The sequence below is a fragment of the Xiphophorus maculatus genome, chromosome 24, assembly GCF_002775205.1.
Source record: "Xiphophorus maculatus strain JP 163 A chromosome 24, X_maculatus-5.0-male, whole genome shotgun sequence".
Taxonomy (NCBI): Eukaryota; Metazoa; Chordata; class Actinopteri; order Cyprinodontiformes; family Poeciliidae; genus Xiphophorus; species Xiphophorus maculatus.
This window is the reverse complement of record NC_036466.1, coordinates 14,374,014-14,385,779: the sequence shown is the minus strand read 5'-3', so window position 1 is coordinate 14,385,779 and position 11,766 is coordinate 14,374,014. Positions and strand designations below refer to the sequence as shown.

Sequence of the window (11,766 nt, the reverse complement as noted above, 5' to 3'; positions counted from 1 at the left end):
TTGGACCGATGCTCTTTTCAGACCTGGCTGGTGTCCAGAACCAGGTCCATTTCCTTTGGGGTTGTTGTTTTGAGGCCCAGTTCTGTAGAACCCGGTTATGGCCTGAAGCTGGAGCAGCAGCGGTTGGTTAAAGCCGTGGTTATCGGGCCGTCCTGGACCGAATCTGGGCGTAAAAGAACAAGAACCTCTGTGTTACTCTGGCCGTGTCTGCGGCCCAAACACCACCTGCGGCAAACATCAAGCAGAGTCAGAACTGGACCTCGGTGCCACTGAGCCTTTAATGTGGCGCTCCAGCAGAACGTCACGCGGACCGTACTGATGACCCGGTTTCTCTCTGGTTTCTGTCCCACTGAGGGCTGGTCTGTAGAGGAAGCACCATGTGACCATCATACTTCACACCGCGACCACACAATTCACACGGCGGTGAGGGGGGGTCTCACCCCCACCTCACACCACCCGACACATTCTGGACGTTCACACGTTCATCTGCGTTCACCCAGAACCCAAACTGATCCAGAACCGCTCCGTAAAAACTCTAAAAACAAACTTTAACTGTACTGATTCTGAAGAATCCCTGTAACGTTCGAGGATGTTGCAGTTTTATTTCCCTCCAGCAGAGGGCGCCGTTTGACGCGTCAGAGAGCCTTCATCAGCCCATACAAAGACAGAGGAAGAGGAGCAGCGGGTCCAGTTGAAGTCAGACTGATGATGGCTCCCAGCAGGATGGAGACCAAACCGGTGATCTTCATCCTGAAGACGCTGCTGCTGCTTTACTCCTTCATCTTCTGGGTGAGGACCTTCCTCTTCCTCCTCTTCCTCCTCTGGCAGGCTGAGGAAGAGGAGCAGAGTTTACGTTTCTCCTTCTGCAGGTAGATCCTGGTTTCTAGAGGCAGGTAGGAGCTGAACCTCCACGCTCAATCAGATAAATTAATTATTTAACATCTTTTATTTTGTTAATTGAAAGTAAAAAGACAGAATATTCTGACTTTATGACTTGAGATCAAATTAATAAATTAAATTAGGCAACAAAACCAATAACTTTTGGCATAAATAACCAGACCCATTATTTAAGGAATGTAATGATTTGATTCTTTTGGACCCGGTCCGCCTCCCAGACGGTTTGTGCTGCTGAACAGAACCTTTTCCTCCTGCTCTGCTGAACCACAGAGGATCAGATTCATCTACATTTCCCCACATTATATGAATTATTGTTATTTCTCAGTTTTTGGGGCTTTGTAACATTTTTCCTGTCCCAGCAGAGGAACAGAAACGAATCATTAAAGATCTGAATTATCTGGTTTTAAATTCACCTTCCTTCAGTGAACCTGAGCCGTTAGCATCACTGCTGCTGCTGCTCTGGTTCTCGTCTGTTTGTCACTTTGTCACTTGGCTGCCGCCGTTCGCTCTCAGTCATGTGCTGCTGAATCACGACCCGCCTCCTTCCTGTGACTCGGCCCATCTGGTCCGGTTCTGATCCCACAGAAAAACAGATAATCAGGCAGGTTCTATCGTCTGGAAACAGAACCAGGACCTGAGATCAGGAATCATGATTTATTTAAAACCAGCAGCTGATTGGCCGTCAGTCTGACCGCTGGCTCCGCCCCCTCAGGTGACAGGTGTGGTCCTGCTCTCGGTGGGGTTGTGGTGGAAGTTCATGTTGGGGCCGTACATGCTGCTGATCTCCAGCGGCCCCTCCAACGCGCCGTACGCGCTGGCCGGTACCGGCGCCGCCATCGTCCTGTTCGGACTGTTCGGCTGCTTCGCCACCTGCAGGGGTCGACCCTGGATGCTCAAACTGGTGGGAGATCTCTTCAGATTACACCCTGAGGGGACACAGATTAACATGATTACAGGAAGCAGAATGTCTCATCTTGACCTCTGACCTCTTCCAGTATGCAGTGTTTCTGTCTCTGGTTTTCGTGATTGAACTCGTCGCTGGAATCTCTGGGTTCATCTTTCGTCACGAGGTCTGAAACATTCCAGTTCATTTCAGACGTTTGACTCGGTAAATCATCTGACCGGCTGTGTGTCGCCAGATTAAAGGAACATTCCTGACGTCGTACTCTGAGGCCGTCATGTGGTACAACGGATACGATGAGAGGAGCATGGCAGTGGACAGCGTCCAGCGCACCGTGAGTACAGCAGAGTTGAACCCTTAGCTGGTCGTAGCGTTCCTCAGGGCTTCTGCTCAGACCTTCCTAGTTTCTTGTTTTTAATCTTTTTATTCTCTGTCTCTGTCTTTGAAAGAACAACATCCACATTTATCAATTAACGGCCTCTCTACATTCACCATGGCAACCTGCGGATCACACCATACGCAGACGATGCACTAGCTTACTCATAAGAAAACCAAAAACAGAATCGGCCTTTAAACGTTGCATCTTTTGTCTTTCTGGATGTTTCTTCAGTTACACTGCTGTGGAGTCCAGAACTTCACCAGCTGGTTCAGCAGTGTGTATTTTCCTGCCAGCGGTATCCCTGCCAGCTGCTGTGTTACCTATGTGGAGTGCAGCAAAGCTGACCTGAAGAATGTGACTCTGGCTGCACACAAAGTCTACAGACAGGTCAGGAGGTCACCAGGAGAGTTCTGACTGAAGCTGACTGAAACCTCCAGGAAGCTGCAACAATCCAGTCATTCAGGCTGAGCTCAGTTACCTTTTACTGCCTTCTTTACTTTGATCTTTTTTTATGCCTCAACCCTAACCCTATTTGTAACCCTATACAATTACAGGAAACATCATGTAGCAAGAAAACTTTAGAAGTAAAAACTAAAACTTTTGGTCCTAATTTACCTATTAAGAGGTTTATGGATGGATGGATGGATGGATGGATGGATGGATGGATGGATGGATGGATGGATGGATGGATGGATGGATGGATGGATGGATGGATGGACTGCTTGACGACCTGTCTCTGTGTCTCTGCAGGGCTGCTATGAGCTGGTGGTGTCCTTCATAGAGAACAACATGGCCGTCATAGCTGGCGTGACCTTTGGCATCGCCTTCTCTCAGGTACTGACCCCTGACCTTCACAGGTAACTGATGTTTGGACCCAGTGTGACCCGGTTCTGTCTCAGGTGGTCGGGACGTCTCTGGCCTGCTGCTTGGCCCACTTCATCAGCACCAACCAGTATGAGATGGTCTGACAGGTGAACTGAGGACAGGTGTGTCCTTCACCTGGAATCCTGTCTGACCATCTGCTGTCTCCAAGACAACGCATCAGGAGGACGTCACCATGGAAACCCGCAGACACAAACACACCGTCTCATTGTTTCTTGTATTTATTCTGTTCTATGAGGATTTTTGCAGTTTTAGCTGGTTGCAGTGTTTCCCTGCGCCCAGCAGAGGGCGCTGCGGTATTATTACTGATGATGACGCGCTGGAAGCTGCAGACCAGCTGCGGCCTGTTTGAACCCAGAGCAGGTTTAAGATCAAACTCACATTTTACTCCTTATGTTCAGAAAATAAAATCTCTCTGTGGGACTGAAGCTGTGTTGATCTGATTAACATTAAATGTTTCATTTAAGCAAATATTCAGATGTAAAACTGAGATTTCTACCGACATTTACACCAACAGATTCTCCTCACTGCATTATGAAAATGATAAAGTCAATAAATCCTCCCGTTTATGACAGTTTCCACCTTCAGACTCTTAACTGAACCTAAACTACACTTCCTTCAAAATAAAAGCCTCTTACAACTGTTGTTAATTGCTGAGGCTAGCAACGCTATTCTTCTCTCGATTATTATATAAAAATATATGATAAAAAGAAATAATTGTTATATATATTATATAAAATACACCAATACCAATAATTGCTAATATAAGGACTGAATAATAATAAAACATAACTTATTTAATATAGTTAAATAATCGCTTATAAAAAAGCGAGTCAAATGATTATTTATAGTAATAATACTTAATTATGAATTTTCTTCAAAATAAATAATTGTGCTTAATATAATTAATTAGTAATTGCTGACCCTAAGAATTTATAGTAATTGAATGTTATTAAAATACTTCATATAAAAGTAAATTAAACTGTTTCTTCTAGTATTTACTTCATAATTAATCAGTTTAACAATCTAACATTTTCCAACGTTCCACCTGACGTCATGCCGTGTATGATTGGCCATCTTCTGCGTACCTCGCTGTGATTGGCTGTGGCTCATGCTTCCTGAGATCCTAAGCCCCGCCCCGCCGCCGCTCCGCTACACCCTTGTTCGGACAAACCCGCCGACCCTCCCTGAGCTCATCGCTTACCGGACCGACAGACGACCGGAACCCGGTGCTCCACACCCGGACGGCAGCCAGGAACCACGGCCGGAACACGGTAAGCCCTCCGGGCCGACCACCTGCAGGGGGTTTCCGGTTAATGCGGCGCTAGCTAGTCAGATAGCGGGACCCGGAATTACCGCTGGTCTGGAGCGCAGTACCGGCTGTTCTGACCCGAATCCCGCAGAGAGATGTTCCGTTAGCCTCCCCGTAGTGAGGATCAATTGGATCAGGATAACCGAACCTCCTGGGGTTCTGGTGAATTTGTTCTGCTGATTTTCGGGGATGTTTGCATTGAAAACCCACAGGGTGATGCTGGTTCCATCATCGGACAGTTCCTGTATTTCATCAGCAGTTAGGTTCCTCAGAACCGACGGCTGCCGAGCCGAACCGAACCGATTCTGATGATTGTTTTCATGTTTAGAGTTAAATAAAGGCTGAAGTTATGTTTTACAGTTTGAAGAGAGTTTATGTTTTTATTAAAAGTAGCAGCTTTTTTCTGCCATGTTGTGTTTAATCTGAACCTCTAGATGAATGTTGGGTTCTGGATTATTATTCCAGATTATTCATCTAGATGGCTGGATCATGTCTTCCTGCTTGTTTCCAGGTGGCTGGTGGACGTCTGGAGTCCTGCAGGACCGACCCGGCCCAGAGTCTCCCTCCTGACCCGGGATCAGGCTCCAGCTCCGTCCTAATCCCCCAAAGAGCATTAGCGGGCTAAGTTTGGTCCTGGACGGCGCCGGGCGGTCAGAGCGGACGTCACCATGATGCAGATATCGGACTCCTACAACCAGAAGAACTCGCTCTTCACCGCCATGAGCCGCTTCATCGGCGCCGTCAACAACATGGACCAGACGGTGATGGTGCCCAGCCTGCTGCGGGACGTCCCCCTGGAGGACGGCGAGGACCTGAAGGCCCCGGAGTCCGTCCCGGAGTCGGCCCCGGAGTCCGCCCCGTCCACCAACGGCTACTTCCAGCCGGACGGAGACATGTACAGCTCCTACGTCCTGCTCAAGTCCATCCGGAACGACATGGAGTGGGGCGTCCTGGGCGACGAGCGGCCCAAGGCCGAGGCGGAGCGCGGCGAGGCCGGGGACGACGACCTGGAGAAACAGTTCCACTTCCACCTGAACGGACTGCAGGCGGTTCTGTCCAAGCTCACGCTAAAGGCTAACACGCTAACCAACCGCTACAAGGAGGAGATCGGCTGCAGGAACTGACCCGGCCCGGGCGATCCGCGGCTCCGCTTAGCTCATTACCTACAAAAACTAACACCCACACATTAAAAAGCCAGATTATTGACGACCTTTGACCTCTGGTGTTTCTGTTCAAGGTTAAATGTGGAAAAATGAAGCTCTGCTTCACTTCCTGCTAAATTTGCCTTCATGTCTGAACAAGTGTCCTTAAACGCACCATCAGCTTCCAGCCGCACCAACCGGATCAAACTGGTTGGTCTGCTAACAGTTTTTGTAGCTAATGAGCTAAAGCTAACCCTACCTGTGTGACAGTTGGGGTTAAAGGTCATCATAGAGGAAGCTGCTGTTTCCTCTCTGTTTGCTGCCTTTTCCAGTGTCAGTCTGTCCTCATGTCCTTCATTTCATCCTGCGGACTAAACTATGCAACGAAGCGACAAACGCACAAACGTCTCTAAATAATCCTCCAGAACCACCAGAACCTCCATCTGGACCGTTCTGATGGACTCAGTTTGATGGATGAAGTTGTTTGTTTTGAACTGGAACTCCAGACGTTTTCAGACTGATTCATCCTGTTTGGATCAGCCGATCAGAACCTGTAGAACCAACAGAAATGATTTAACGACGCGTTTGTTTAACCAGAGGTCTGATGTTTGCTTCTCGGCTCTGGATGGTTTTTATTTAATGTTCAGCTTGGTAATAAAATGTTCTGATGAACGTCTCCATGGTTTTATTTTCAAACCGAAGCCGATTGGTGCGCTTGACTATGAAATCTGAACTGTCTGCAGAAAGTGGGCGGAGCCTATGCAGCTCACAGAAAACATTCAGTAAACCTGATTAATAACCAAAAAACTAATCGGTAATAATCAATATTGACTGATGTTTATATCATGATGTTTGTCGGCCATATTGTCCAGTATATAGAACAATAATTCAGGAGTTAATCCAGAGTCAGATTAAGATCCATCAACAATAATAATCCTGAGATTACTGAGAAGTTTGATCCAGAATGTCAAGAGTTAAATCAATAAATTTACTCAAGTCTTATTTTAATAAGTGATCAGAACCAGCAGCACTTTGGTTCTGACTCTATGATCCAAACCTGGTTCTGCTGAGAGTCGGTTCATCTCTACTGGATCCTCAGTTCAGCTGATGTTCTGGTTCTGGTTCTGGACGTTTGACAACAAAAATCCCATTAATCAAGATTTCTAGTCTTTTTAAAATATATTTTAAACATATTTAAATATTAATAAACCATTATTTATTAATTCTGATTTAAATTTTAACTTAAATAATATTTAAAATATTTTTAATTTATTCTTTTGATCCTGATGTGAAACTGGAGGAATTACAGCAGCAACCAGCAGGGGGCGCTGTGGTAACACACATCACTGCTGCAGGGTGTGTGTGTGTGTGTGTCAGTAGGCTGCTTGGTGTGTGACAAGGTTAGAGCAGGAACACACACACACTCCTGCTCTGATTGGTGTGTGAAGGAATGAGTCAGGTTAAAGGTCAGACCTCGTTTCCATGACAATCACCCTCCCTCTGATTATCACCTTCCAGATGTGCCTCCTGCATGGTTGCCGTGGTTACTGTGGTTTGAGTGACAGCTGGGTGATTCGCTGCGCTGAAGGTTTTTCTTTTAATCACTGAGTTCATGTAAAAAGCTGCAGCAGTTCCTTCAGAGGCCACTAGAGGCGCTACAGCCCAGAAGAACTGCTGGATTTTACCACTGCGTACGCTACACTGATCCTCCATGTGAGGGCGCTCTCTGTCCCGACCCAACAGGACAGCAATGGCCGCCCTGCTGGAGAAGAAACCGGCTAGCCGCTCAGCTAGCTCATGAAACGTGCTAGCATCCATTCTGATAGCGGGAAATGAAAGAATTAGCCAGGAGAAACGTCCAATCAGCACGCTGGACCAGAATTCACTCAGACCGGCTCAGTTCATGGAACGAAAGGTCAGGGGTCAAAGGCGTCACCAGAACCACGTGACCATCGACACGCCGCCATCAGGATGGAGGTTAAGGTTTGCAACAAGTGCTGATTGTGAGGGAAGTGATGCATGATGGGACATCCTGACGGAACCAGCCGGATAAATGGAGAGGAGGAGGAAGGGGGGATGAAAGAACGAGGAGACGAAGAGGAAGAGTGACAGATCTCTCCATCTGTTGAGGCGTAAACGAGGCGAGCGACTCGCTTTTCCTCTGAGCTAATTTGAATAATGAGGTGGTCTAATTTCCTCACACAGGCGGAGCGCCGTCCTGGTTTCCTGCGTGTGTGTGTGTGTGTGTGTGTGTGTGTGTGTGTGTGTGTCGCTGCACAGGCTCGTCTCTTCCAGAAAACACAGAATCCTCTGGATGCTGCTCAGCTAGGGGGCGCTGTGGCATCGTTGAGTTAAACCTGATGGATGTTGATCCTTCACTGAATCTTAAAGCCTGGCCTTTTTGAAATGTAATACCCAGTCTAGTCCAGCAGGTGGAGCCCAACACGTTATTTCGGAGAGAAGTTTGCGAACGTTTTGCTCTCTGGTTGGTTTTTGTGTCATTTCTCTCACACACTCCGACACACACACACACACACACACACACACCCCAACGAATAGGCTGAATATTTACATCCCTCTGTGCTCCACTAGAGGGCACTGCTGCACCATTTAACATACATTTAACACAAAAATCTCTTAATTTCAAGCAATAATTAATTCCTGAAAGTTAAATTTAGGAGAGATTAATTAAAACAGCAGTTTATCATTCATTAGGTTAAAGTTACGTCAGAAAAAAATGATCTTTTAAGACGATTTAGCGTAGGTTAACGGAGCGAGTCGCTTCATCATCGTCAGGGGAGACGAGTGAGGAAGAGGAGGAGGTGAGAAGACGAGGAACACTAATTGATTTCCTCGTCTTCCTCCTTCTGAGTGCAGCGCTGGGCGAGCGAGCATCCGCACAGAGAGAAAGTGCTGGTGGTGAAGCGTGAAAACGAGTGTGTGTGTTCCTGTGTGTGTGTCAAAGAGAGAGGCAGCGAGGGCGAACGAGCGAAAGGGAAGGGGAGCCTTGAAACCGTCTCTCTCAAACACACACACACACACACACACACACACACAGAGCATCAGCCTTTTTCTTCTCCTCTCTTTTGTTAGCGCATTTTTCTGAGGTCGACCGCCGAACTTGGACTCGTCTTTCAGAACTAAACGGAGATGTTTCTTCTACCGCAGCATTTATAAATACCTTTAAATTGATTTTTGGTACAATCCTCCTGGATCTAAAATAATCTCCAGATTAAATCCAGATTTTTATTTTAAGTTGTTCAAATTAAATAAATACAGCAGACGAACCGGAGCCCTCCTGGTTGTAGCAGCTTTCATTCCATATATAAATCTCATTTCTCCAGGTTTATTCACCAAAGTCCTAATAAAACCAGTAATTCCTACATGTCTGTAGGATAAGAGGCGTGTTAGCGTAGCAGGTTGTTATGGTCAACCAGTTTAATTCAATGCCAAACAGAGACTGATAAGGTTATTGGACTGGAAAAGCAAAGTGATTTTTTGCAGATTTTGACAGATTAAAAGTCTGTTTTTTCTTTTAAATTTATTTGTCGTAGTGTGATTTATCGTAGCGTGATTTATCGTAGCGTGATTTATCGTAGTGTGATTTATCGTAGCGTGATTTATCGTAGTGTGATTTATCGTAGCGTGATTTATCATAGCGTGATTTATCGTAGCGTGATTTCGCTCTGACATTAAGCTAACTCTTGAGTGGCTCATCGTGCCTCCTGATGTCTCCTTCCCCAGAAGTGCTTGATGAGTTTGCAGACTCAGACAAACCTTCCCGTCTGATAGTTTGGTAGATTCGGTTTGATTGGGACCAAAATGTAAATATTTTTTACATTTCCAGTTGCTGCGGATCGTATTCACACTGTTCCCCTCCTGGCCTGTGGGGGCGCTGCACCAAGCGCCACTGGAGGAAACAACACAAAAACTTCTGAAGATGCTGAGCCCAACTTCCTTCTTAAAGAAATGGAAACCAAAATGGAGGCATTGGATTTTAGCGGATGGAGGATTTCTCTTCATCTAGCTAAAGACCATGAGCCATTTCGGCTGCTAGCGAAAGGCTAGCATGTTTGTTCTGTTTGTATTTACCCAGAATTCCCTGCGCTGCAATCCGCTTACTGCTTTTGGAACAATCTCCAGTTCGCTTGGTGTTCACATATGCATTCAAAAGAGTTCGATTAGCAATCATGGCTCCACAAACGAACCGGACTGGAGTTGGACTGAAGCGAACTGAACAGGACCAGAGCCCCAGACTCCACCAGAAAGCGTTTCTTCCTTAAAGCGTCTGTTTTAGGTGATATTTGGTCAGAACCAACCACAGACTTTCTCCTAATTTGTTCACAGCTGGAGGATTTTGCGTTAGCAGGAAGTGAACGAACCTCTAGAGCCACCATGACCCCGAACGGACCTAAACATGGAGCAGGAAGCGCCGCCGTGACCTCTGCAGGAGCCGATGAATCTGAAGTTTTTAAAAGATCTAATGACAAACACTTTTATTCCCCCACTATCCCGCCATGACAGGGAGAATCTCTGCTTCCTGCCGCACATCCAGACTCGGGTCGAGTCTCGCCTGGATGCCGGCGGTTTCCAGGGCTGTGTACACAGACAGCCCATTCATCTTCCCCTTCAGCAGCATCAATAAATGATGGCTGCTCTGCCTCTCTCTGGTTAAATATTCATCGGCAGCGCTGCTCGTCTCGCTCGCTAAACAGCCTCGCAGCGCTGCCAGCCAGCAGCACACACACACACACACACACACGCCTCCACGCAAACACACACACACTCCCTGCGGCGCATTAGCAATTCAATCCGGCGTCTTCAGCATAGCTTCAGGCAGCCACACCATCACAGCTCTGCATGGATGAGTGTTTATTACAGCGTTTATCGCCACTTCTAGGAGCCCGGTCCGTCTCGTCAAAGTTTCCTCACAGCTTGGTGAATCAGAACCAGCTGAAACCCAAAGCTCCAGAGCTGGTTTCAGTTTGAGAGGCGTGTGGTTGGTTTCCTGTGACACGCCACCGCAGCAGGAAGGAGAGGTGTTGGCGGTTTGTCATCAGGCCCGATAGAAATCAGTCACAAGTTGTAGAGGAAGCAGATGGCAGTGAGGTTGGAAGAAACGTGCAGCCGATGTGTTTGTGGTGATCGTCGCCATCTGACCCGCTACCAGAACCAGAGAGTGTTTTATATGAAGCCCCACAAAGCGACATTTCTCTGGTCAGAGCTCCTGGTTCCTGTCTCCAAAGTTCATTGGGTCACCAGGTCAACCAAACATGCAGACGCTCCAACCTGAAGGTCATTTATTCAGACAGATGAATTCTCCAGTTTGGACTAGAGGAGGAAGTGGTAGTACCTCATAGGGTCACTTTTCAAAGTCGTGCTGTTTATTTGTTTAGCAAAGTTTCAAACCAAATTTGTTAGCACTACTTAGCTAGCTAAATATTTTGCTGATATGTTAAAAATATTTAGCACCAAATTAAGCATTTAGCTTGTTAATAAAATATTAGGTTTAGATCTAAATATTTAGTTGATCAGCTACACGGTTAGCTAGCTTGGAGATAAGTATTAGCTAGCCTAGCTAATACTTTCCTAATACTTAAAGTATTAGAGCTAACTCAGTGTTAGCTACATTAGCTCTGAGCTAGCTAAAAACTTATCTTCAATATTTAACTTGGAGAATAAATATTTAGGTTAGAGCTAAGTATTCTGATAAATTTAGCTAACAGGTTTAGCTTGGAGCTGTGATGAATGAATAACATGGTAAAAATATGAAGCTACATATTTTACTACTGACTGGCCAAATAACCCAAATTATTGATGTTCATTTTTGATAATGTAACTTCACAAGTGCAAACCAACAGAACCAGTTCAAACATATTTATAATCAAATTCATGTGAATAATTTAGATGGATGAAGGAACATTTGGACCAACCAGTGGATGCTAAGTCCCTGCTGACCCTGAAGTGAGCTGGACTTTTCCCTCTACAGCAGAACCGGAGGATAAAACTCTAAAGTGAACGAGGGATGACTCATCCCTCGTTCTCTGCTGGATGAAAGGGTGTGGGCGACCGAATGAGACGAGCGAGGACGTGCGAGGCTCCACAAAACACGGAGAGAGAGAGAATCCAGTACGCATGAATGGTTCTGATCTGGGTCGGTTTACAGAAAACGGTTTGGCCCAGTTTCTATGGGAATGACTGAGTCACTCACTCAGACAGGAAACGCTCATTGACTGTTTTCCTCTGGCTGGAC

The 11,766-nt window shown here is 46.3% G+C and overlaps 2 protein-coding genes across 2 annotated transcripts; both read left to right on the top strand.

The window, feature by feature from the left end:
* The first annotated feature begins 453 nt into the window (after window positions 1–453).
* On the top strand, window positions 454–3,487 carry LOC102230502 (tetraspanin-7-like). Its single transcript, XM_005815290.2, has 7 exons — window positions 454–789; window positions 1,610–1,798; window positions 1,893–1,967; window positions 2,037–2,132; window positions 2,409–2,564; window positions 2,928–3,011; window positions 3,077–3,487. The coding sequence occupies exons 1-7, from the start codon at window positions 706–708 to the stop codon at window positions 3,143–3,145; spliced, it is 753 nt and encodes a 250-aa protein (XP_005815347.1). The 5' UTR covers window positions 454–705; the 3' UTR covers window positions 3,146–3,487.
* Window positions 3,488–4,128: 641 nt separating this feature from the next.
* LOC102230761 (mid1-interacting protein 1-B-like) lies at window positions 4,129–6,185 on the top strand. Its single transcript, XM_023329204.1, has 2 exons — window positions 4,129–4,333; window positions 4,883–6,185. Exon 2 carries the CDS (start codon window positions 5,040–5,042, stop codon window positions 5,493–5,495), a length of 456 nt encoding a protein of 151 aa, XP_023184972.1. The 5' UTR covers window positions 4,129–4,333; window positions 4,883–5,039; the 3' UTR covers window positions 5,496–6,185.
* The last annotated feature ends 5,581 nt before the right edge of the window (window positions 6,186–11,766 follow it).

Excerpts from the sequence above, each read along its gene's own strand:
- LOC102230761 (XM_023329204.1), top strand. The coding sequence starts at position 5,040 with ATGATGCAGATATCGGACTCCTACAACCAGAAGAACTCGCTCTTCACC.
- LOC102230502 (XM_005815290.2), top strand. The coding sequence starts at position 706 with ATGATGGCTCCCAGCAGGATGGAGACCAAACCGGTGATCTTCATCCTG. Across the intron at positions 2,565-2,927 it reads CACACAAAGTCTACAGACAG|GGCTGCTATGAGCTGGTGGT; the intron begins GTCAGGAGGTCA and ends GTGTCTCTGCAG. Across the intron at positions 3,012-3,076 it reads TTGGCATCGCCTTCTCTCAG|GTGGTCGGGACGTCTCTGGC; the intron begins GTACTGACCCCT and ends GTTCTGTCTCAG.